This window comes from Archocentrus centrarchus, chromosome 8 (assembly GCF_007364275.1).
Source record: "Archocentrus centrarchus isolate MPI-CPG fArcCen1 chromosome 8, fArcCen1, whole genome shotgun sequence".
Classification (NCBI taxonomy): domain Eukaryota; kingdom Metazoa; phylum Chordata; class Actinopteri; order Cichliformes; family Cichlidae; genus Archocentrus; species Archocentrus centrarchus.
This window is the reverse complement of record NC_044353.1, coordinates 15374764-15402111: the sequence shown is the minus strand read 5'-3', so window position 1 is coordinate 15402111 and position 27348 is coordinate 15374764. Positions and strand designations below refer to the sequence as shown.

Genomic DNA, 27348 nt, shown 5'->3' with positions numbered 1-27348 from the left:
TTGGAGTCAAATCTGTAATAATGGATGATTTCACTGTAGATATTTTGACAGAGAAGAGAATTAATAAATACGGAGGCTCGTTTAAGCTACTGAAAAAAAAACTGCCATCCATTGCCATTTCGAGTTAAATATCTTGAAAGTATCTCACAGTGTGAGAGACATTGGTACACCTCAGTTAGATCACCAGCCTGTCGCAGGACCAACAAAGAGAGACAACCAATCACATTTACAGCCAATTTCAAATAGCCAATAGTTTCATATCTTTGGATGTGGGAGGAATGCCGAGGACTAGTAAGTGTCAGAACCACTATCTTGGATGAAAGAATAAAGATTCAGGAGTACATCAGGAAGATGGCCACAATGGATCTTGTGCTTAGTGAGTACCTGGGACTTCCAGATACAGAAAAACTGATGCTGGCTAACCAACTGGTCATAGTAGTGGTGCATAAGAAGAGGAAGAAAGGAAACATCAAGAAGAAGGAACACAAGAAGCTTGATAAGGACCCTCAAGCACTGCCTGCAAGGCAGATATTTTAATATATTTATATGACTTACACAATAGTTGAAATTCTTTATTTATTATAAAATCATGGTCATAAATAAATTTTTGTTCCTTGATTTGTGATACTAAAACTAAAACAATGAGAGAGAAGAGTGATATGACACTGCTCTGCCTTTCAAATTCAGAATTTAGAGTTCAAAAACCTAAATGTTCATTTATTCATTCTTATAAAGGTTCTTCTATATACTCCTGTTTAAAGAGTAATATTTGCTGCTCCCATAATCAGTAATGAGAGGCTATTTGCTAAATGTGAGTCTAGAAACTATCCAGATGATTCTCTGGAATCTTTAGACAGTGGCAACATTTTCTTCACCTACTACATTTTCACAGGAGAAGCACAGCGATTTGAAAAGAAAACTTTATTCATCCCAATCCAGTTTTTTCCTCTGGTGTCTTTTGTAACAACCTGTGTCTCTTTTCACTTTTTTTTTTTTTTTTTTATTATAGCAAACATTCATTCTGTTACAAGTTACTGCACATTCCTCTTCTCTTAGGAAAAACATTTAGATACTTAATGGGTTCTCTGTCAAGAAGTGACCGGTTAGATTTAACACTGTCTTTCTCCATATTCACATTTACCACGTTTGGTAGGTTTTTGTGCCTGCTGGTGGTTTGTATCACTGTGTCTCTACATGTAACACCACACAGCAGAGGTGGCAAAGGTACTGACATTCTATACTTAAGTAGAAGTACAAGTACTTGTGTTAAAAAATACTTTGGTAAAAGTTGAAGTACTGGTTCAATTTCTTTACTTAAGTAAAAGTAAAAAAGTACAGGCTCTGAAATGTACTCAAAGTAAGAAAGTAAAAGTAGCTTATTGGAGGACGTTTCTACCTGCTATTTTTCTGTAAGCTAACTGAACCTCATTATATTGTATATTATTGTAATAATATAAAAGGTATTAGGTACTAAACTGCAGTATTTTCATACAATCTTTGAATAACACAAAGTCAGCATACTTGTTTTCCAGTCCTTACCTTTAATTCTAGCCTCTCTTCGTCCTCTCCTGTCCCCTTTCTCCATCTCTGACTGAACTTCTCTCTCTTTGCTCTCCCTGAAATGCAGCAGCTCTTCTTTTAGCTAGCAGACACACTGTGTGACAAACTGCACACACTTTGTGTCTTTGCAGATATTTGTTGAGCATTTAGAAACGTTGCATTTACCTGCCACATGTTACTCCCTTTATGCTCGCTCCTCTTCAGTAGCGCTAGCTAAGCTGTTTATGTGCCGCGAGCGCAACTTACGGACTCAGTCCGGCCCGATTATAGCGCTATAAATGAGACATTAATTATATGGGTTTGTGTATTTAATCCCTGTGTACGTGATAAGTCCGGTGATGGAGGATACGCTAGTACGATTGTCTCTTATGTTATTGTTCCTCCATTTAGATCGTTTGATGTTTGACGGAAATGCAGACTTTTCTCAGACGTGTTAAACCTAAAGTAACGAGTCTGTTTGAAAATGTAAGAAGTAGAAAGTACAGATACTTGTGTAAAAATGTAGGGAGTAAAAGTAAAAAGTACTCAGAAAAATAAATACTCAAGTAAAGTACAGATACCTGAAAAATGTACTTAAGTACAGTAACGAAGTATTTGTACTTCGTTACTTCCCACCTCTGGCACACAGTAATAAACAGCTGTGTCCTCAGGCTGCAGATTCTGTCCTGTTATTGTCACAGTTCCAGCAGAAGTGTCTCTGCTGTAGCTGAACTTGTTCTTTAAAGCATCATTTTTGTAAAAGCTGCCTCCACCCCACTGCTGAAAAATCCATTCCACTGGTTTTCCTCCACACTGTCTGACCCAACCTGTTGCATAGCTGTCAGTCACAGAATAGCCAGAGACCCAACAGGTGATGGCCAAAGACTGTCCAGGCTGCACAACCACTGAGTCTGGTTGTGTGAGATCAATACTGTACACAGCTGTGGAAACAAACATCAACATTATCTCCATCATTCATCTGAATATTCAGTGTTTCTGATGTGTTTATAATGAATCCACTAAAAGCTCCTCACAGGATCCAGCAGCAGCATCAGAGCGAATAAGATGTAGAACAGGGGTCTTCAACTCCAGGCCTCGAGGTCCAGTGTCCTGCAGGTTTTAGATGTGTCCCTGTTCCAACACACCTGAATCAAATGGCTGAATTACCTCCTCAGTATGCAGTCAAGTTCTCCAGAGTCCTGCTAATGACTTCTATATTTGACTCAGGTGTGTTAAAGCACATCTAAAACTTGAAGGACGGGTTCTCGAGGCCTGGAGTTGAAGAGCCCTGATGTAGAAGATGAAGTGATGTGCACTCATCTGTCCTCTCCCTGAAACACAGACACACCACCCCCTTTATAATAACTTATTTGCATTTAAAAAATATATATATTTAGATACAATTTTTTCTTGACCAGTCTGCATTGCAAAATATTTTTATTTTAATCACAGAGTTTGTTTACTGTAGTTGCTCCAGCTTTTAATTTAAGTAAACTTGCTATATTTTTATTTAATTTGATAGAAACATGCCATAAACCATGTGTAAATGAGTTTATTTTCATGTAAACTGAATGCTGAATATCATGGAGTGGTTGTAGATGAAGCTATAGGTAAGATACATAAAAAGAATTTATCATTGTTAAACTGTCTTGATACTATATACAAAAATAAAATAAAATAAAAATAAAATAAATCACAATGATTTAATATTTGTAACCAGATGATTTGTTTTTGAAATTCTTTTGCAGTTGTTTTCTCATCACTATACCACAGTCATAGCAAACTGGCGCTATACCTTGCACAACACACAAGGCTTTCATATCCTTACTCATAGGACTTAGTGAGTGCCCCTCCTGCTCTGCTGACTGCTGGCAGGAATCTCTGGAGCTTGAAAAAGGCGACTGGACTTCTTTTTGTTTCTTGAAGACGTTTCACCTCTCATCCGAAAGGCTTCTTCAGTTCTCAACCAAATGGTGGAGAGACCCAGGTATTTAAACCCCTGTGGGCGTAGTCCCCTGGAGGTGGTTATGACCCTCTATTGATCATGTGCTTGAACACATGTGCCCAGGTGTGAAGGGGGCGTGGGTCATATTTAATCAGTGGTTTCAGTTGAAACCAACTTAGGACTCCGCTCCATTGTTTCCTGTGGCCTATTGAGGTCACTGGAACAAAGGTGTGAATGGGGGTTGAGACGTCTGGGAAGGGAGCTCAGGACAGCACTGTAAGCGGGGGAAAGTTGGTGACGTAATCCACCTCCTCTGTTCAATGATGGTTGTTCACAGTGGACATAGATGGCTTCTTTCACTCCTCTTTCAAACCATCTGTTTTCCCTGTCCAAAATGTGGACATTGGCATCCTCAAAAGAGTGCCCTTTTTCCTTCAGATGCAGATGTACTGCTGAATCTTGTCCTGTCGAAGTGGCTCTTCTATGTTGTGCCATTCGTTTGTGAAGAGGCTGTTTGGTTTCACCAATGTAGAGGTCCGAGCACTCTTCACTGCACTGAACAGCATACACTACATCGCTGATCTTGTGTTTGGCGGGTTTGTCCTTGGGATGAACCAGTTTTTGCCTTAGGGTGTGACTTGGTTTGAAGTATACTGAGATGTCATGCTTGGAGAAAATTCTTCTGAGTTTCTCTGACAAGCCTGACACATATGGGATGACAATGTTGTTCCTCTTGTCCTTCCCATTCTCTGTAGTTTGTGTTTGGCCTTCATTCCTGTGCATCTTAGCTGATTTGATGAAGGCCCAGTTGGGGTAACCGCATGTTTTGAGGGCTTTCTTAATGTGTGTGTGTTCCTTATGCTTCCCTTCTGCCTTAGAGGGAACACTTTCCGCACGGTGTTGTAGGGTCCTGATCACCCCAAGTTTGTGTTCCAGAGGGTGGTGGGAGTCAAAGAGGAGATACTGGTCTGTGTGTGTGGGCTTCCGGTAAACTTCAATGTTGAGGCTTCCATCTTCCTCGATAAGCACCGCACAGTCCAGGAATGGTAACTTGTTATCTCTGGTGTCCTCCCTGGTAAAACAGGCAGGAATCGTTTGTTCCAGAGGAGTTAAAAAGGACACAGTTTAGCTGACAGTAAATAAACAAACATCCAAAGTTCAGTTTTTATTCCTAAGCTGGAAACCTAATGCACTTCCTTGAAGTGATGGCCAAAAGCAAGACTGAAGCTGTGTTGGCAGTTGCAAGTTGGCAGAATGGGTCACCATAAATGTACACTCACTTAACTGACTGAAACTTGCAATGTTTTTCAGTGTTTATGCTTTTTAACGTGTGTGTTTGGGAGATAAAATCAAGTAAATAATGTGGCACGAGTAGCAATCTGTAACATGCAGGCCTGCTTCACCTAAAAATGGATTTCTTAATTTCAAAAATATGGGGAGGTTTCATTTAAGTAACACCTTTAAGTAACAGTTCTTTACAAAGTCTCAGAAGGAAAGAACAGGTTCCTTCATTCTTCCAATGGTTTTTTTTTTTGCTGGAACACAGCAAGTGTCCTCCACCGTGCCCAGTCTGCAGCCACCAAATGTATAAATTCCCACGTGAACTCCTCTGTCCATCAGATCATTCTGGAATGGCCTGCCTCACCTCAACCTCACTGAACGCCTGTGGGATCAGCTTGGGCATGCTGTTCATGCCACAGTGTCCAACAACAACACCAGCAGAGCTACAGAACAGTTATGTGCTAAAGCTTGAAGGAAGGACAGCTTTTGATTCTGAACAACACTTGAAGTTTTCATAACTGCGTGACAATGAAGAGCAATTAGTTTGCATAAAGACCTGAAAGGTCACGGTCATTTTAATTAATTTAATTAGTTTGAATTATGGGCTATTTGGTGATTAGAATCCCATGAGACAATGTAGCAAACCTGAGTTCCAACAATGTAATAATAATAGTAATAATAATAATAAATATTTCTACATCAACAAAAAAAACAGAAATGTAAAAGCATATAAATTTATATAAATTGTGTATATAAATATATACATTTAAAATGAAAGAGCAGATGACTCTGTATTAATAGTGGCAGCAAGTGGTCTGAAAGACTATATCTGACCTTGTAGACTGAATCAGTCTGTTAGAGAAAGCGTCAGACCACCTGTCCAGAAGGTGGTTCAGGACTATCCATGATGGAAAAAGTGACACATCATAGATTTACAGAGAAGTAATGTGTCAAAAATATTAATTTTTAAGAAAAAAACAAATAAGTAAATATTTTCATACTTCTCATTCAAAGAAATCAGAAGTTATTTTGGTAATGGCAATTTTATTTATATAGCACATTTCAGTGCATGCAAACTCAATGAGCTTAAAACAGAAGACCAAAAGATAAAAACCTTGTGTAGGTTTACAATGCCTTAAGGCAGTAAAAAACAACAAAACATAATAAAACCAAGCAAAACAGAATTAAGCTAAACCAAACCACAGAAGACTACTGTGAGATTTTTGTACAGCTGCTCAAACGTGTTCAGTCACTGTGAGTCTCGAGCACAATAATAAACAGCAGAATCTTCAGTCTTCAGGCTGTTCATCTGCAGATACAGCTGCTGTCTGTTGTTGTCTCTGGAGATGGTAAATCGGCCTTGAACTGACTGAGAGTAGTACTTGTTGCTACCACTACCAGTATCAAGAGCAGCAACCCACTCCAGTCCTTTTCCAGGAGTCTGTCTCACCCAATGCATCCAGTAGCTACTGAATGTGAATCCAGAGGCTGTGCAGGTCAGTGTGTGGGACTCTCCAGGCCGTTTAACCACTGATTCAGATTCTGTCAGAGTCTGACCATCAACACCTGTTAATGCAAACAAGAAAACATTACTGTATGTGAGACATGTTAGTAACACAAAGATAAACCTGATCAAAGCAAGATCAGTTAGAGTATTCACCTGCCCAGCAGAGCATTAAAAGCAGCAGTCCTGCCCTGCAGTCCATCATGTTACACTGTGTGTCCTCTGTTTTCAGCAGTCAGATAAATAGAGGTGAGATGAAAAACTTTGCATTGACTCCTCCTATGAGAAAGAAAAGTCATGTACATGTATACTAGAAATAGGAAAAATGAATCTGCTTATAGTAATAATGATGTGAGGGTCAGAAACAAAATGCAAAGTGTGTGTGTGTGTGTGTGTGTGTGTGTGTGTGTGTGTGTGTGTGTGTGTGTGTGTGTGTGTGTGTGTGTGTGTGTGAGAGAGAGAGAGAGAGAGTGTGTCCCCATTTATTTCTCCTTTTCTGAAGAATTTGTGCAAAAAAAAAAGCCATCTAAAAACAAACAGCTGCAAAATCATTTATAATTAAGTATGTTATTAATATGATAGAAACATTTATGATAAACATCACAGAGTGACCTCAAAATTAAAGAAATAAAGTACCAAAAAAACTTCACACACATTCACTGAAACTGAATATGACTTGTGGCATTGCAAATAGGCAAAGTGTGTGTGTTTGCCTGGCTGGCTCCTATTTTTCAGTATTTACATGAGCAAGATAACTGAATTTGTGAGAAATACAGTTAATAATAATCTGAACTAATAATCTAATAATAATTTAATCTAACAATAATAATCTAATAATAATAAGCTACACAGATTAAAATCTATCTTAAAAATTTTCATAGCATACACATTTTATATTTAACCGTATGTGCTATGAAAAGCTGTTTTCCAGATCTGGACTGATTCAATAGAAAAATGTGGGAAATTTGTTTTGTTGCAGTATCGCTACATAATTACAGTTCTTCACCAAGTCTCAGAAGCTAATAACAAAAGCTCAGTCTGCTGGCTCTTTTCCACAAAACTGAAAAATGTGAAAAACAGCTGTTTTATCCCCACATAAAGTTGAAGCCAGCACTGTTTTCTAAAGGGAGACACTTACAGGCTGCAGCATTATGTTAACTCAGTCTATCATTTGTATGTTACTGGTTATTTGTGTTGTTAAGAGGGAGTGTTGATATATATACATTAAAACCAGCTGCTGTCTGCGGTTGTCTCTGAGGATAATACTATTATAATATAGTACCTTAATACCTTGAACTATTTGTTATTTTTGTGTCATGATCATGGATAAGGGTCAGTGTGGAGAAACAGTAATAAATGTGAGTACAAGTTATAGCAGCATCTCATCTCAGTCCTGTTTGACTCCCCTGTCTGACTCACACCATTCAGGGGTTGTACACTTCGATTTGTTGGATTCTCCAGGCCTTTTTTCACAGGCTCACATTCATTCAGAGTCTGACTGTCAGCAGCTGTCAAAAAAAAAAAAAAAGAGAGAAGACTGCCATTTGTTTTAAGTTGGTAATTAAATAAAGACAAACATGAGTTAACAGAAGCATTTCTGCACTGTAGCCCATACTGTTAAAATCAAGACACACAACAAATGAATCAAAGTCCTGATCAGGGTGCAAAAGAAAACTCAACACTTTCTTTGATATTAATTTTATTATTTAACATAGAGAGGTTCTAGTGATACTTTTGGGTCAAGTTGAAAAGAGTGAGATACAATGGTTTACTAAATTAGCCAAATATAATACATCCTCTTAGTGTTCATATTCATAATTACAGCACACATGTGGTTGTGTGTTGCTAGTTGCTGAGTATTTGTGCAGGTCTGTCAATGGTTTGTATCACTGTGTAGTAACGCACACAGTAATAAACAGCTGCAGGTTTTGTCCTGTTATTGTCACTGTTCCAGCAGAAGTGTCTCTGCTGATGCTGAACTTGTTCTTTAAAGCATTATTTTCATAAATGCTCCCATCACTCGATATGTAGGAAATCCAGTCCACTGGTTTTCCTTCGCGCTGTCTGTTCCAACCTGTTCCATAGCTGCTATCAGTCAAAGAATAACCAGAGACCTGACAGGTGATGGTCAAAGACTGTCCAGGCTGCACAACCACTGAGTCTGGCTGGATGTGATCAATACTGTACACACCTGTGGAAGCAGAAATCAGTATCACCTAAATTGTTATTGAATTAATAATAAATAAATAAACAAATAAATAAATTATGATTAATATTATTTAGTATTTCTATTATATATAGCAGTGTGAATCAACCAAAATTTCTCACAGGATGCAGCAGCCAGCAGCAGGATCACAGCTACAGAGAACATGATTGTTACTGAAGCTGAGCTGATGTGAGCTCTTCTGTCCTCTCACTGATGCAGTCACACACCTGCCATTTATGAGAAACCACTTTATGTTGATTTGAATAGAGGGACTGTGCATTTGCACAGAATCAAATATGAAGGTTCAGTGACTGTAACAGATGGACATATGTTCATTTTCTCTATTTCTTTTAGCTTTTTGTTCTTTATTTGATATTATTCCTTCAGTTTTCAGACTGTTTTCAGACTCATACAACTGCTGGTTTTTGTTGTTCCCAGAGATGGTAAAACAGTCTTGACTGTCTGAGACCAGCATTTTATGCCACCACTAGTATTGTCAACCCGGGCAACTCATTCTATTCCAGTAGCCTGTCTGACCCGGGCTATATGGTAGCTGCTAAATGCAATTCCAGAGGCTGTACAGGTCAATTTGTGGGACCCTCCAGGCTCTTTGATTGCTGATTGATCATGTTTTTGCTTCACTTTTTCAGTTTTTAAAGGTGTCACAAGAAATTCTTTACCTGCTGTGAGTTTGTAAATCAATGAAAATTAGTACGCTCAACATCTGTGAAGTCACCTGCCCAGAAAATGAAAGAAAGAAAAGAAACTGTCCTGATATCCATCATGGAAAACTGTGAGTTAGTCCCTGTTATTCACCCCTGAGTCACAAGAGAAGATTTAAGACATTCAAGTTTTCCACTGACTCTTCACAGAATGGATATATTTATTGGGGATTTTTATTATTGATATCTGGACAATGATTTCAAACATGTTATTTTTAAACAGAAATTAGCTGTTGATGCTGTTATGTGGGGATATTCTTCTTTTCTTTTTACTTTTGTTTTTTAATGATCTCTCAGAGTAAATTTTCAATAGAAAATACATTCTGGAGGATTTTGTACAGCTGTTCAGCTGGCTCAGGTCACTGTGAGTGTCGAGCACAATAATAATCAGCAGAATCTTCACTCTGCAGACTGTTCATCTGCAGAAACACCTGCTGTTTGCTGTTGTCTCTGGAGATGGTAAATCTGCCTCGGACTGACTGAGAATAATAGATGTTATAACTGTTATAATGGCTTGCAATCCACTCCAGTCCTTTTCCAGGAGCCTGTCTGACCCAAGCTATATAGTAGCTGCTGAATGTGAATCCAGAGGCTGTGCAGGTCAGTGTGTGGGATTCTCCAGGCCTTTTAATCACAGGTTCAGACTGAGTCATTGTCTGACCATCAACACCTGTCAAATCAAAAAGAATACAAGCTCTAATTTTATGCAACACAAGCTCTAATTTTGTGAAAAAAAAAAAAAAGAAAATCTTTACCTGCCCAGCAGAGAGCTAAAATCAGGAGTCCTGTCTTACAGTCCATCATATCAAACTGTGTCTCCACTGACCTTCATTCTCTCTGCAACCTGATAAATAGAGTGAAAGACATCTCAGTTTTGCATTGGCTCCTCCTCACTGTGTGGACTGAATTGAAATGAGTGTTGACATTGTGTTGAAAAGCACACTGTATAAATAACTTTCTCAGTTATGTCAGCTACAAAACAATAAATAATCAATGGAGTATCAATGATGCACTGCAACTAATTCAAGAGAGAAAAGTACTGCATGTCTTATAAACCTTTAAGCTGTTCATTTAAAATCTGTAATCATGTTGGCAGAAAACAGAGAATCTCGACAGGCTGGTTTCTCTTTAGATTTCACCAGCATCTCTTTAGTAGCACTTCTCCCTGCCTGTTCTTCTATTTCTTAACAGGTAATTTCAGGAAGCAGATTGCTGCATGATTCATAAGTGGTTTGTAAATATAACATATTTAATTGCTCTAGAATTTCCCAGATTCCCAAGAATTCTGAACAAAATCTGATAAACAATCAAAACACGTAAATATAAATCGGTCAGAAGTGAGCATCACTGACTCATTGTCTCATATCAGACTTATGTAAAATTTCACAGCCTCCTCCACATGGCACACCTGACATTATGAGTTAAACAGTGATGTGATGACCTATACTCACTAGATGAACACTGGCCACAGTGTTTGAGGTGAATTAGGGATAAAAACGTAAAATACTGCAAAATATTCAATGGTCACATCTGTTTTTTTATTTATTTTATTTAAGTGTTAATATTATTAAAATATTATAATATAATGTGTACAAAAATGTTTGTATACACAAACAGTAGTAAAAACACCCCAGGAATACAAGTACTGGCATGTGAATCACTTTTTTGTATATTGGTTATTTTTAGGGCTGCACCTGTCAATCATTTCAATAACCGAGTATTCTATTGATTAACCAAGTGATCAAATAAGAAAAAATGTTGCCTCATTAAAGAACAATAGTTAATAATCAAATGAGAAAAAAAGACAGGACTTTTAAAATGAACATGTTAGAAGTGGCAGCATTTTGTCAAAAGAGCTAAACATTAAGTGTATTTTATGTGCTTAAGATTTTTTTTTAAATGCAACAATAAAGAACTAATAACAAATACAGTAATTTGAAATAAAATAAGGTGTTCTATTACTGCCATTGTGACTAATACATGACATGTATGATTTTAAGTAGGGCATACAAATTAAAATAGCCTTTACTCTGTTTTCTTGCAAGACTTTCTTACTTTAATAGGAGGCAATAGGAGCATACCAACGTTCTCAGGACTGAGTCTTGCCCTGCGATTATATGCAACTTTTCCTACAGTAGTAAACAGACACCCTGTTGGTGTAGATGTTAATAATTTATTTATTTATTTATTTATTTTAAAGCCTGTCATGTCTGGCAGTTTTCGCAATTCGAACGATGATCCGAATGCACTGATGTACCAAACATATTTGCCTTTACAAGAACAGCTCTATACGTTTTCTATAGGCTATTCTTGTTAATGTTTGTATTTTTTATTTTTTTATTTAGTTACTTATGCCAGGCCTGACATGCAATAAGGAAAGGGATAGAAAAGAGGGATTAAAAATAAAAAAGAGAGAAAAAAAGGGGGGGGCAAAGGAGAGAAAGGAAAGAAAAATACTCGAAGATATACACGCATACACATTCACACATGCATATACATATACACACATACACACAAGTTTGCTGTTTACAGTAATGTGTGTGTATGCGCCTCTTTCATGGAATGTACTCAATGAGGGTAAGAAACTCTCTCAATCTCTCAGAATAAATTTTCAATAAAAACAACATAACCAACATAGATTCTGGAGGATTTTGTATAGTCGTTCAGCTGACTCAGGTCACTGTGGCTCTCGAGCACAATAATAAACAGCAGAATCTTCAGTCTTCAGGCTGTTCATCTGCAGATACACCTGCTGTATGCTGTTGTCTCTGGAGATGGTAAAGCGGCCTTGGACTGACTGAGAGTAGTATTTGCTGCTACCACTAGCAGTAACTTCAGCAACCCATTCCAGTCCTTTTCCAGGAGCCTGTCTGACCCAGTGCATGTCGTAGCTGCTGAGTGTGAATCCATAGGCTGCACAGGTCAGTCTGTGGGACTCTCCTGGCCTTTTGACTGCTGGGTCAAATTCTACCAGAGTCTGACCATCAACACCTGTTAAAATGAACAAGAAAACTGTCAGCTGGTGTGTGTTGGTAAATCAATGAAAGAAATGCATTGCTCAGAGTGAATCACTAAAAATCAGTGAAACTCCCCACCTCCCCAGAATATTAAAGTAAGCAGCAGTCTGGTCTTTATGCCCATCATGTTAAACTGAGTTTACTCCTCATTCAGCATATAGTCACCAGAGTAGGTTTTAAACATCTGAGATTTGCATTAACTCCTCCTCACAGGAAGGATAAAGTGACCATTATTTTTTTTTTTTTTTCATGTTCCCCTGTTTTAAATTAGACTGCAGATTTTGGAGTCAGTCTGGAATTAAGGATGATTTCACTGTAGTTGTTTTGACACAGAAGTGCATTATCAAATATGGAAGCTTGTTTACACTACTGAAAAAAAAATGCCATCCATAACTTGAAATTTCAAGTTAAATATTTGGAAAGTAGGTTAGGTTGGCAGGTTACATCTCAGACAGGTCACCAGCCTGTCGCAGGACCAACACAGATAGACAACCAAACACACTTCCAGCCAATTTGAATTTGTCAATCAAAATATATCTTTGGATGTGGGAGGAAACCCAAACAAACACGCAGACTCCACACAAAAAGGCCCCAGCCAAGGGGGATTCGAACTAGGTGCCTGTGAGGCAACAGTGCCAACAACCACTGGGCTGTCTCTTTTTGTTGTTGTGGTTGTTGTTTTTTAAAGCTTTTGGATTTTAGTATTTTTCTCCATAATTCAATTGAGTATTCAATAATTTTTTAATGTGAAAAATTAAACACATTAGTGTTTCACGTGAAAACTCCTCATTTAGCAAAACAAAGAGCAGTGAATGGGACCACCTGAAAAATAAACTTTGTTTGACCTGGAACTGATCAAACACCCCCCCCCCCCCCCCCCCCCAAAAAAAAAACTGCTTTAATGGCATTTACAGTAACAACTCAGCATTTAGATTAACAAAATTTTGACTTTTGTTCTGTATAAAAGATCAGATAGATTTTATTCAGGGTACACTTTTGTTCATCATCTCATAGCCACAAATGTTAAACTGACTCACTGAATAACTTACATTTATGACTCAAGCAACAGTCTTTCAGTCGTTTTTTTTTTTAAATATGTAGAAGATAAACTGGCATCTTGCTGAATTGTGAGCTCTAAAGGCCAGCTTACCAACTGACAGTGACAGTGAACAGCACAGTGGTCTGAGAGCGCCTCCTCTGGTAGCTTCTTGTTAAAACAGTTCAGGCTGTGAGAGGTTTTTGTCCAGGTCCCTTGACGGTTTGTGGTATTGTGGGTCTTTTGCACAGTAATACACAGCAGTGTCATCAGGCTGCACATTCTGTCCAATTAGAGTCACGATTCTGCTGGAAGGATTTAAGTCAATACTGAATTTGTTCTTTAGTGAATCTTTGTAATATGAGCTGCTGCATCCATCACATCTCATTCCAATCCACTCCAGTGCTTTCCCTGCAGGTTGCCTGATCCAAGCTGTCCAGTAGCTGCTCAGAGAATAAGAGACCTGACAGCTGATGGTCAGACGTTGATCTGGCTGCACAGTCACAGAGGCTGGCTGTGTCAACTGCTCACATGTTACATCTGTAAAAAGATTGTTATAAGATGTGACAAATTATTGAAGTTTTAAAAGAAAAGCTACACATTGCCAAATGTAAAGTGGCTTACAAGATCCAGCTGTGAACAACAGCAGCAGGAATACAGGAAACATGTTTGTGTTGATGCTGAGGGGATGAGAGCTTCTGATCACTGCATCCCTTCAAGTGGAGTCTTTATAGCTGTGTCACAAGGAAGAAAGTTAGTTTGCATAAAGATTTGTAATGGTATGGTCACTTGATTTTTATTTTCTTTTTTAAAGCAAGCAGTCCTGGTGAGTACTACTGTATAATCTATGAAATTAAAATATTTTGTAATTTATACGTGCAGTGTCATGTTCAGTTTAGCATCATATTTCTGACATGCTGAAAAAGGTTAAACAACATGTACAGTAACTGCAACTCTTTGGGAATTTGTTTACTGTTGTACATTTTCTAAGGGAAATGTAACGGCATCAAACAGAATCAAAAGGAACACAAGTTATGACACTGAGCAGTTCATGCTCTGTGTGAATTTAGAGGCTGTACAGAATCGCTGAGATTATCTGTGTCAGCCTGTCAAAGCCTGAACACAAAAGGAAAAAAGTTAAACTAAAAACAGAAATGAGAAATGAGAGTGTTGTATTGTCTTCATTGAACAAATTAAAATGCATGTGTAAGTAAAAACAAACAACAAGAAAAACTGTCACATGACATTGTCATGTCACCTTTTCTGAAGTTAGGTAAACTGATAAAGAGGGCTGGTTTGGATTGATTCCTCTCAGTTAAGGGTAGTAATAAAACTGACTTCACTCTGAAATCAGAGAATAAATGAATTATTGTTTACTGCACAAATCTTCTTCATTATAAGGTATAATTTACTTGTTTACTTGTGTTGATTGAACTTCATCTTTAAGCACAGTCTATGATGAAATAAAGACAAAAGTTTAGTAAATAATTTTGATTTTAACCTCTGAACTGCACCACTTTTAGCTAATAGTGAAAAGGATCTGTCAGTCCCACCTCATATATGATGATCTGGGACTGACCCCTGTAAAGGACCCCCATTTAAATGCAAAGGGTAATTCCTCAAAGTGTACAGTTGATGATGTGAAGTGCAATATTTTTAGTCCACTGTGATTAGTGGCAAGAATTTACTTTGTTTCTGGAAGAGTCTGTAGAGATGTTGAACGTAATGCTGAGTGAAGAAATGTAGTCTGTAGGTGAAACTGCTCCTCCAACTCACTCCAGTCCTTTCACTGCAGGCCAAGACCAATCACAGCTAATAGAATAAGAGACGTGACAGGGGATGGTCATGTCATTTTAAAGTATTGATGCTATTATGCTTTACTTAAAAAAAAAATTAATGTACACAGATGTTCTACATTTGAAGGTGGAATTTGTCAAACAACATTTTTTGCAAGAGAAAATTCATGAATATTGCATTTTTATTTGATTAATTATTTATCAATTTTTTATTTATTTTTTTTAAATGTATAATAAATGGTAGCCACCTAAACTTTTCAAAATGTTACCTTGAGGTGACTGTTGTTGTGTTTTGGTGGTATAGAAATACAATTGAACTGAACTGAATTCCATCAGATACAAAAGAGGTGATGTAGCAAACAGATTCCCAGACTGCTGTCAGCACAGCCGCCCTGCTGCCCCACTGATTCAGATTTTATCTGAGTCTGTCTATGAATACATGCAAAAAATAAAAGCACAGACCAAAAGTTCTACTTAAATAGGTAAATGTTCCCAGTGGTGAGAGCAAATGGAGGAAGTAGTTTTTGCACAACATTTCTGTTTCTGTCTCTCGTGTGTCATCGGGCACAGTAATAAACTGCTGTGTCCTCATTCTTCAAACTGTTCATCTGTAGGTAGATTTTACTGTTGGAGTCGTCTCTGGAGATTATGAATCTACCCTGGACTGACTAAACGATAGGAGAACTGAGTAAACGATAGGAGAACTGAGTAAACGATAGGAGAACTAGAAGTGCCTATATAAGCAACCCACTCCAGTCCTTTTGCAGGAGTCTGTCTAATCCAGGCCATTGCGTAGCTGCTGAGTGTGAATCCAGAGACTGTGCAGGTCAATTTGTGGGACTCTCCTGGTCTTTAAATGACTGGTTCAGATTCTATCAGAGTCTGAGCATCAACACCTGCTGTGAGATTTCAAAGATTAATTAATTAAACATTTGAGTTCTGTTGTCCTCCCTGCAGTCATTTAAGAAGAATTGATGAGTATTTAAATTTTGCATTGACTTCTCCTCACAGGGATGAGATAAGTGAACTCCACTGATCTCAGGCTTGCAACCTGTCTACTTATCTGTAATAGCCCTGTGATACACTGGGTAGGAAGCCAAAGAACCTGGAGAGATCCCACACAGGCACAGGGAACATATACGTTGTTGGGTATTCTCCCCTCAGCCCAACCGGTCGCGGCAGATGACTGCCCCTCCCTGAGCCTGGTTCTGCTGGAGGTTTCTTCCTGTTAAAAGGGAGTTTTTCCTTCCCACTGTCGCCAAGTGCTGCTCATAGGGGGTCGTTTTGACTGTTGGGTTTTCTCTGTATTATTGTAGGGTCTTTACCCTTGAGGCGACTGTTTGTTGTGATTTGGTGCTATATAAATAAAATTGAATTGAATTGAATATGGAAACTCCATACAGAAAGGCTCCAACCAGCAGATGGATTAATACCTTTTAGCTAACTAGTGTTGAACACTAGATCACTTAAAAATTAACTGCAATGTTTACATTCTGAATTGGTTGAACAAAAAAAAAAAGGCAATTTTGATGAAAGTTGTTTTCTTGTTTGTTGTACATCTCATGTACAATAAAGTTTTCCAAATAATCCCTTTGTGAATGATGATTGGGATTCTTTCATGGACTTTATCTTTAGCCTGTTTCTTTAGTCTTTGACTGTGGTACGGTGGCCCTGAGAGGTCAAATGCACCTTCAACAACGTAGGTTGAATAAAACAGAAAACTCACAAAACACAACAGAAATGTTTCTGGGGAGACAATAATATGACAGCACAGTAAATGGATACTAGCAAACATGCATCTACAGAATATGAATCATGTAATTAAAACAGCCATTACCATGCATCCTTTTCTCCCTCACAGCACCTCACACTGCTTCTTTTATGTGTGTCTCAGTGCAATCATTTGCATGTTTTTTTTGTGGCTCTTCCGCAGCTGTTCCGTCACATTATTAACTTACCAGAAATATTTCTGTTGTGTTTTGTAAGGTAAGAATAATTGCCTTATTAATCATATTTAAATTGACACAAATAAAAATACAGGAGTGTGTATGAAGCTCTAGAGAGGGATTTTATCAGCTTTAATGACTTTTTAAATTTTGTTTTGCATTTTCAGAAATTTGTTTTTCTTTTCATCACCTCAGGGCAACGTTGTGCAATAAGAGGTACTTCTTAAAGGAGACTTGTAGGGTTAGGGTAAGATGCTAGCAGGCAGGGAATGTAGGGAACACCATAATCAAGTGACTGGCATAATAATGCAGAGATATTGAGATGAGATTCTGCAGCCAGTGGCAATCCCATTTCTTCACAGTCTGGGACCAAACTCTTTCCTCCAGGATGAAGGTCCTCTGCTCCACAGAACAGTTTTTATCAGAGACTACCTCCAGAATTTGGGAGCAGAGAGGATGGAATGGCCTGCCTCACCTCAACCTCACTGAACACCTGTGGGATCAGCTTGGATATGCTGTTCATGCCACAGTGTCCAAAAACACCAGCAGAGCTACAGAACAGTTATGTGCTAAAGCTTGAAGGAAGGACAGCTTTTGATTCTGAAAAACACTTGAAGTTTTCATAACTGCGTGACAATGAAGAGCAACTAGTTTGCATAAAGACCTGAAAGGTTACAATCATTTTAATGAATTTAATTAGTTTGAATTATGGGCTATTTGGTGATTAGAATCCAATGAGACAATATAGCAGACCAACGTTCCAACAATGTAATAATAATAATAATAATAATTAATAAAAATAAATATTTCTACATCAACAAAGAACAGAAATGTAAAAACATATAAATTTATATAAATTGTGTACATAAATATATACATTTAAAATGAAAGAGCAGATGACTCTGTATTAACAGTGGCAGCAAGTGGTCTTATTCTATAATAAGATAATAAGAATAAGAGACCTGACGGGTAATAGCCAAATGTTGACACGCCTGCACAGTCAGAGAGGCTGGCTGTGTCAGCTGTTCACACTTCACACCTGTTGAAAAAAGAAATGTGAGCAACATGATAAAATAATTCATTACAAATTCACACAATTCATTAAAATTTTTTTAAATACAATTAATTAAATACAGTTAAAGTACTTAAAAAGCCCTTTGTAGCATTTAACCAATTCAAGAACACAAGAACAGGTGTGCTACTGTCAAAGTCTGAAATGAAGACACACTTTTATATAAATATAAATATACTGGACACACTCAAGAGCATGAAAGCCAGATTAGACTTTAGAGTTTTTTGTTTTTTAACCACTGACCTGGATTTAGTTAGAATCTGACCATACACACCTTTTTTAACATTTGCTCATCAGCTTGGCAAACAAAGCAGTTTATCCTGATTTGTCATTATAGGTGCACTGATGGGTGGGAAGACACCGAAGGAATAAGAGAACTTCAGTTGTGACAAACATGCTGGATAATAAAGAACTTGTTCTGAAAAAAAGGTTGTTTTCATTTATTATATACATATACTGTACAGAAACATGGGTTTCTACATTTCTCTTTATTTCAAGTACATTGATAAGTATCTGTGCAGGTTTTTGGTTTTAGTTTGTAGTTGAAAAAGTATGACATAATAAATAAATACATTGTCACAGTCAAAATTTCATATTAAACCAAAATCTTTCCTTCAGTGACAATATTTATGTCACAATCTGAAACCTCTTCATCAAAGATGACAGCAAGGATCCATTTAATAACATTTTATTTAAGAGCTGCATCAAAACTTTTTCAAACTCAGTTTTGTGGAAATTTCTCACAAACTGAGGAAGTTGTCCAAGGACTGTTTTCTTTCTCACAGAAATCATTTTGAATCCATTAGTAGTCATAGAGCGCCTCCTCTGGTGGATTCATGTTGCAACTGCTCATGCAGTCAGAGGTTTTTGGTCAGGTCTGCTGATGGTAAATGGTAAATGGACTAGTTCTTATACTGTATAGCGCTTTTCTACTCAGTCAGAGCACTCAAAGCGCTTATACAACCTGTTTGCATTCACCCATGCACTCCCATTCATACAAGCACTTCCATTTTTATGAAGCTAAGTGCTTTTAATTACCTAACATTCACACACATTCATACTCCGACAGAACGGTCGGAGAGCAACTTGGGGTTAAGTATCTTGCCCAAGGATACATTGGCATGTAGCCCGGAGTAGCCAGGATTCGAACCGCTGACCTTCCGATCAGTAGGTGACCTGCTCTACCTACTGAGCTACAGCCACCCCTGCCACCCATGCTTTGTGTTACTGTGACAGTTATACACAGCAGAGTCTTCAGGCTGCACCTTCTGTCCTGTTAGTACCACTGTGCTCCTGGAAGAGTCTGTGGAAATTCTGAACTTGTTTCTGAGTGAACGATTGTAGTCAGGTGTGTATCCAGAAGCTGCTCTTCCAACCCCCTCCAGTCCTTTCCCTGGATGTTGTCTGATCCAGTGAGTCCAGTCGCTGTTGTGAATCTTTGTAATATGAGCTGCATCCATCACATCTGATTCCAATCCATTGGAATGACTTACAAGATCCAGCTGTGAACAACAGCAGCAGGAATACAGGAAACGTGTTTGTTTTAATGCTGAGGGGATGAGAGTAGGGTTTAATCCCGGGATCCGGGATTCCCGGGAAATGCGATCAGAACCATTTCCCGTTTCCCGGGAAACGTTAGACGGGAAACCGGGAAAAAAGTCGCGCGCGTCGATTTGACTTTCAGAAAGAAAAGAAAGCTTCAGAAAGTTAAATTTAAGGAAATATTGAGAGAAGGGTTCGTTTAATGCGAAAAGCATTACTCTTCATTTCAGGCACGTTCAGCCTCCGTTTAAGGCTTCAGCCTTCATCTCAAGCGTTTTAATAGAGGTATTACACAGTTGTACTTTTTTCCTCTTTAATTTGTTGAAATCGTAGGCAATGTGTTTACCCTAAGGTATTTTGTATTATATAATTCTATATTATTATATATTGTTATATTGCATTATATAGCCTATAAAATATGCCTGCCCTGAACAATAAAGAAATATCTGTTTAACTTCGAGTGTTTCTTTTCCTCGTTTGCAGCCGCTTACTAACAATCATGAATTAGGATACGGGCCTAATGGGTGAAGAAATGATCATGAAATAGATTGCTTTAACATATTTCGCTTTTAAAATGGAGTTGAGTAAAATGTATATTTTTTAGGCTATAAGGATCAGCCAGTTTTTCAATAGACGATTCACAGCGAACCTACTTTAACCCTCAGACACGGTGTTATAAATTTGTTGTTGCCAGAATGGCAATGACCAAGTCGTAGTGCATTACTCAAGGCCCTGTGTTATGCCATATTATAGTGTAGTACGGTAGTTAACTTTTCAATGACTATTACAGCGTTCCACTGGTGGAGATATAGCGCAACAGATGTCGCCACGACAGCGTGGCTGAGCCTTTATCAATGCTGTGGAGATGAACCGTATTGTTTTGCACCAGCAGTTGTAAAATAGCTTGGTATAATTCCATGTACAATGGAGGAATATTCGAATTATATTTGTTAAGGAAGTGTTGAGGAACGATACAACACCGCATAGCTCGAGCACTCCAATGTCCAGATGTAGGTTTTATTGCGTTAATCAAGCCGACGTTGCCCCCTACTGGGCATAACAGGACATAGCTGGAAAGCTACCTCTACAATATCACAATAGGTTAAGGCCGACACAGGCTACAGAAGGCCTAATTAAAATAAAAAAATAAATAAATTTTTTCCCGGGATTCCCGGGAAATGGCTCGTCATTTCCCGGGATTTGATTCATGTCATTTTCGGGAAAAATATTAAACCCTACTGAGAAATGCAAAAGTACTCAGACACCTGCAAAGCACACATGATGTAAATTTGAAAATGAATAAGGACATGAATTACCACAAGCACAGTCACTTCATCCCCAACAGAGAAGTCACTCCGTAAATAAATGCCTGACTAAGTTTGGTAAAACACACACCTGTGTTCAGTGTGTTATTTAGGGATTCAAGGCACAACACACAGTTTGTTTAATCTTTTCTATGAGGAATTTATTCTGATCCCGTGTTCACCAAACTCCTTTATTTATTTGCAAACTGATACTCAAATTAATTGTAATAAAACATAAAAGAAACTTAAAACTGTATTTCTTTTTTATGGTATTAGGTCAGTTTAACAGTGAGACATTGCTCAGTACAGGCATCCACTGATAAGCAAAACAAAATGAACTACACTGTAGTTCATTCTTTTTTTTATGATACAATATTCAATTTGCATTAATATCAAATAACTTCAGATATTTTAAAATATATTTCAAAACTGGATTTGAAATATAGCCTAGCACTGCCACATGTTTACTGCATTTTACCATCCAGATAGTCAGTACACACAAGCACTGTCATTAAAATACAAACATTTTCCGCTGCAGTCTGATTATAGCAGATTACATTCCTGTACTACAATATAATGTATTCAACAACTCGTTAATTACAAAAAAAAAAAAACGTGGTGCATCAGTGCACCAGTCAGAGGACAGACACGCTCACATCATCATGGCACACATCATGTTAGCTCTGATGCTGCTGGTTGCTGGATCCTGTTGAAATGATACATGGGGATGTAACACATCTGGGTCTACTTAAAGGTACCAAGAAATACAACTAAGTATCTTTGTTCAGGGCACCTGGGTGGCTTAGTGGTGAAGCCAGCGACCACATACACATGTTGCGGTGCGGGCGGCGTGGGTTCGAGTCCAGGCCTGTTGCCAATTTGCCTGCGTGTCTTTCCCCCATTTCCTGTCTCATTTTTAAGAGAAGTGCACTCATCAACACTTGTGAAGCATTCTCCAGTAAAGTATGAATATATCAAAACTGAAGTTCTATAATGATGATTTTCCTCCTGCAAATTTGACTTTAAAAGCAGAATGTGAATCTAATAGGAGGAGCTTAATGTAAACAAATTCTCAGTGACTGAGTGAGAATTCCTCTCTAAAATCATATTTAAAGGGAATTTGCAGATTTGAAAACTTACTGAGCACACTGTCAACATGGCTCACAGAAAGCTAACACTCCTGCTGGTTGCTGTCTTTGTTTCAAGTGTTAAAGGTCGGACCATAACAGAGTCTGAACCAGCTGTGAAAAGACCCGGAGAGTCACACAGATTCACATGTACAACATCTGGATTTAGCTTTGGAAGCTCAGTATGGAGCTGGATCAGACAGGCTCCTGGTAAAGGGCTGGAGTGGATCGCCTATATCAGCACATCTAGTTCTCCTATCTTTTACTCCCAGTCAGTCCAGGGTAGATTCACCATCTCCAGAGACGACTCCAGCAGTAAAGTCTATCTGCAGATGAACAATCTGAAGACCGAGGACACAGCAGTTTATTACTGTGCCCAAGAGACACAGTGAATTATGTAATAGAAGAGTCACACAAAAACTAGTTCCTCTTTTTATCACCACATGGTGGAACATTTGACTTATTTGTTATCATATTTTGATATTTAATTCTAAAGTCATTTTCTTTACACTTCTATTTTTAGATTTGTTGCCAACTGAGTGCTAAATTCATAAAAATAACTTTAAGCTGAGGGTAAAATTTCCTACATTAACATGAGGAATGTAATACTTAACTTCTCATGTTGTCTGTGACACACTTGGAAGAAGAAACCATTCCAACCATGACGTCCTCATTCAGCCAGACTGCTCTGTGAAAGCTTCAGAATCTTTACTTATTGTGGTTTGTTGATTTCTTTTGTGTGACGTTTTCCTCTTGTTACTAATACTGTTGTGAACTCAGACAAAATATCAAATATATAAAGTGAAACAATATAGAATTTTAAGAGAAAAATAAAGTCATATTAAATTTGATGGCTGCAAAAAGTCTCAAAGAAGTAGGGACAGGGCCGTGTTTACAATATGTTTTCTTTGTTCTTTTGTTAAAATGTCTGAAAATATCTGATGTTAGTTCATATTCATAGAAAATTAAAAAAAAATTAGAATAAAATAACGTTTTCATTGTTATATTTCTTATTCATGTTGGCACTGAACAATCATACCTCACTGGCTCAACACTGTTACACAATTAATTTGATTATTTTTCATCATTCTCTCATTCGTGAAATGTTTGGTTTCAAATTCATTTTTTAGTTCTTCTCCTAGTTTCTCATTTATGTTCATTATATCTAAGCCAGTGTGAGTCTCTCTATGTGTGGGGGTGATAGTAATTGATTCTCTTTGTCTTGTGGTGATGATAAATAGAGGAAACAGTTTTTGTGAGACTGATCTATTAATGTCTCTCACTGTGTCTCTTGGGCACAGTAATAAACTGCTGTGTCTTCGGTCTTCAGATTGTTCATCTGCAGATAGACTTTACTGCTGGAGTCGTCTCTGGAGATGGTGAATCTACCCTGGACTGACTGGGAGTAATAGATAGGAGTGCTAGCTGTTCCCAAATTTCCCCTCTGTGGGACAATAAAGGCTGTTTCTTCTTCTTCTTCTTCTTCTATGTAAGCGATCCACTCCAGTCCTTTACCAGGAGCCTGTCTGATCCAATTCCAAGCTGAGCTTCTAAAGCTAAATCCAGATGTTGTGCAGGTGACCCTGTGGGACTCTCCAGGTCTTTTAACAGCTGGTGCAGACTCCGTTATGGTCTGACATTCAACACAACTTGAAACAAAGAGAGCAACCAGCAGAAGTGTTAGCTTTCTGTGAGCCATGTTAACTGTGCCCAGCATGTCTTCCATCCATAAACCCCTTTTAAATAATCTGTAACTGGACTCCAGTGAGAATTTGTTTACAGTCAGCTCCTCCTACACGATCACAGCTGTGAAAGTAAAATTCATACTGTGAAGTCCTCACAATACAAAACTATATCAAAGGGAGTGTTAAACTGGAAATTAAAAGTTTTTTTTCATCATGTAAATATCCAGCAAGTTCAGCTAAACACATGACTGACAGCTGCATAATAGTCATATTTATTTTAACATTTTTTCTGGGCAGTTACAAAGTTCTGAATTATGATTACTCTTTTATTTTTCTTATTTCTCAATGATGAAACAGAAAAGTTAGTAAAATAAGATCATCTTAAGACCTGGATTATAGATATGATTAAAGGTATGATTATGATGAATCCCATAGTGAACACAATGCTGGATAATCTTTCAAATAATGGCTGTTAAACAGCTCTGCTTCTGCTTTTTAGAAAATGTAACTAAGCAGCTGAAACCTGAAGACTTTCATTTACTGAAGCAATAATCTTTGCAGTATTTATTTCAAATTGAATCACAGCTCCTGTACACAAAAAAGGCCTTAAATCTGCAGTGAAACCAGTGACCAGTGTTGTTGTTCATTCTCCTGTGATCTCACTCTTTTAAGAGCAGGTAAATCAGGACCAGGCTGGATCTGGAATAAAAATGCATCTCACTGCCATTTTTTTAAAGGCTGTCGAGTGAAAAACATTTCTTGCAGAGGCTGCCTGATGTTACTACAGCTGAAAATGATGTGGAATTTGTTGTGATTTGGTTCAGTGGAATTCATTTGCTGTTTAAAATCTGTGTTTACTGATTCATTCTAAGAAAGTGGCTTTTGATCACGTCTCTAGACAGAAAGGAGCAGAAATCAACCAGCTGAACAATGCTGAGCCGCAAGTAAAAGTTTTAATTGGTACATTTTTAGAATTAGCAGAAAGAAAAGAGACTCAAATAAAATGGAGATCAAAAGGAGGAGGGCGCTACTTAACTCCAACAAACAAAAAAGATGGACTTTCTAACAAAAATGCAATGGAACCTTCGCCCCACCGATTCTATTAAATGAAAATTAAACCTGTGGTATGTAAGTAGACAGTCTGACATAATGAGATTGTGAACTAAAATCAGTAATTGTTTGTCACTGCTGGATCTACCTGTTAAAAAGGTTTTTATGTTTCTTGTTATAGTGACAGAGATGACAGACTTGACTTTGTATGCCCTCTAGTGTTCAACATTATTTTTATACACATTCCCCTGAAAAGGTTATTTTATGTCCCCAAGATATGTACACGTCTTGTTTCTGCTAATGGACGCAGATTTTAATGAGGACGCATCTTTGCCTCTCTTATTGGCCCTTTGCTGCTCTAAGTGGTAACTGAAGAAGTTACCATTAGGGCCTTATTTCCTTTTAATCTTTAGTGCTAATTTTGGTGATTAAATCCTTGATTAATGATCAAAATAAAGTTCAGGAACTATCAAGATGATCATTTTAAGTGCTGGAGGTTTTTAGCAGCTGTTCATTAAATGCAGTCAGTGTGGTTGTTGAGCATAATATCAACCTGCAGGATCTCCAGTCTTTAGTCTGTTCATCTGCACATTTAATTCTTTGTTTGCACAGAAATTATTTTTTAAGTCTACTTTTGCATGAACACAACATCTTAATATACTAACAGCATAATATCCTTATTCAATCCATTCTTGTTCTTTTAGACTTCTGTAAATCATTTATGAGTTTTTTGTGTGTTTGATTTATGCTGCACCAGTCCAAATCTAGCATATGAATTTTAAAAGCAAACCTATTCATTGAATACAGTTTAATATCAAGAGTTCAGCTTTACTGATGGTTTGAATCATTTTGGTCCTAAATAGCACATTAAACACACACAGCTGTGTCTGCATATTAGACAAATGCATTGATTACACAATGTGATTTCTCTGTTGGGGATGAAGTGATCACTTTGTTAATTCATGCCATTGTTGGTATTCACATGTACATCAGCTGTGTCTTGCAGGTCTGTTGACAGTTTGGACCTGTGTATGCCAAATATGGACACACTGATAAAGAGCTGAATAAGCAGCTGTTTACACAGGAATAACCAAAGAGCTGACAATATACAGAACCATTGAAACAGAAATGAACATTATTTCCAAAATTTGCGCGATTATTCAGAAGTGAAAATGTTTATTTGTGTAAATCCACTGAAAGCTCCTCACAGGATTCAACAGCAAACAGCAGTATCAGAACTAACCTGACTGATGTTGAAGCTGAAATGATGCAACTCCCTTTTGTTTGTAACTTTTATTCTTGGATTCTTGAATGCATCATATTCTAAACAGTTTGTTTTTTTCCTTCCTGATAAAGTTTGTTTTTAAATAATCGGAGCCACTGTGAGTCTTTGCTGTTCACAGAGCTGCTCGAGCTGCTCTCATATTGGTGCCCTGAACGTTAGAAGCAGCTGACAGAGGTACAGAGTTTTGGTGACAGTGAATAAGCAGATGTGCAAAGCTTAGTTTCTCTTCCTCCCACACAAAATGACACCAAAGATAAAGATAGTTTCCACATTTGTTATGATGGCAGTTTGCAGAATGGGTGGCAGTTTAGGAAGACTTGAACTGACATCAGAAAAAGGAAAATGCAGGACAGAATGAGTTAACGGCTAAATATTAAATAATACTAAATACTACTACTGGTTATTTCTGTTGGTGACACCTGGGCACATTTTGACAACAACACAGCTGAGAATAGTCTTTAATCATATTTTTAACAGCAAAGATTATGTTGGATTTTGTACAGCTGTTTAACAGCTCCAGTCACTGTGGATCTCGAGCACAGTAATAAACAGCAGAGTCTTCAGTCTTCAGGCTGTTCATCTGCAGATACAGCTGCTCTCTGCTGTTGTCTCTGGAGATGATAAACCTGCCCTGAACTGACTGAGAATAATATTTTCTATCACTGTCATATTCAATGATTGCGATCCACTCCAGTCCTTTTCCAGGAGCCTGTCTGATCCAGGCCATCCATCTGCTACTGAACTCAATGTTAGAGCCTGTACAGGTCAGTTTGTGGGATTCTCCAGGCCTTTTAACCACTGCTTCAGACTGAGTTAGAGTCTGACCATCAACACCTGTCAGATAAAAAAAAAAAAAGAAAAAGAAAGTTGTCATGTGCTATAAGATAGTAACAACAACAAGTAAGTATTTCTAAGTGAAAAATCTTCACCTGCCCAGAAGAGCATTAACAGCATCAGTCCTGTCCTGCAGTCCATACTGTTACCTGTGAGTCCACTGCTGTCTGCATCCTCTCTGTGTCAGATAAGTAGAAGTGAGAGACGTCTGAGTTTTGCATTAACTCCTCCTCACTGAAGGAACTGAGTCAAAAATGAAGTTTATGATTGTTTGGTCGAGATGTGCTGAATCTAGACAAAATTAAACCATGTTATAATGTTAGATTGTAGCCATAAATTCAATAAATCCTTTTTAACTTTTCAGAGTTTTTGTCTGTTTTGAATTTTGTGGCTTATGCTATTTGAAACAGGTCATTTCATAACAAAAATGCACTTTTAAAAAATATTAAAGTCTTTT

General features: G+C 37.7%; 2 protein-coding genes across 2 annotated transcripts in view; both read right to left on the bottom strand.

Moving 5' to 3' along the window:
- LOC115783988 (immunoglobulin mu heavy chain-like) overlaps positions 1–8640 on the bottom strand; it is a 295581-nt gene extending 286941 nt beyond the window's left edge. The window contains exons 1-2 of the mRNA XM_030735027.1: positions 8598–8640; positions 6025–6331 (exon numbers count right to left, since the gene is read on the bottom strand). Of these exons, the coding sequence (XP_030590887.1) occupies positions 6025–6331; positions 8598–8640 (350 nt within the window). The remainder of the gene's footprint in view (positions 1–6024; positions 6332–8597) is intronic.
- Positions 1–27348, bottom strand: part of LOC115783986 (serine/threonine-protein kinase pim-1-like) — a 1015907-nt gene that overhangs the window by 452928 nt on the left and 535631 nt on the right. The gene's annotated exons all lie outside the window — the stretch shown is intronic.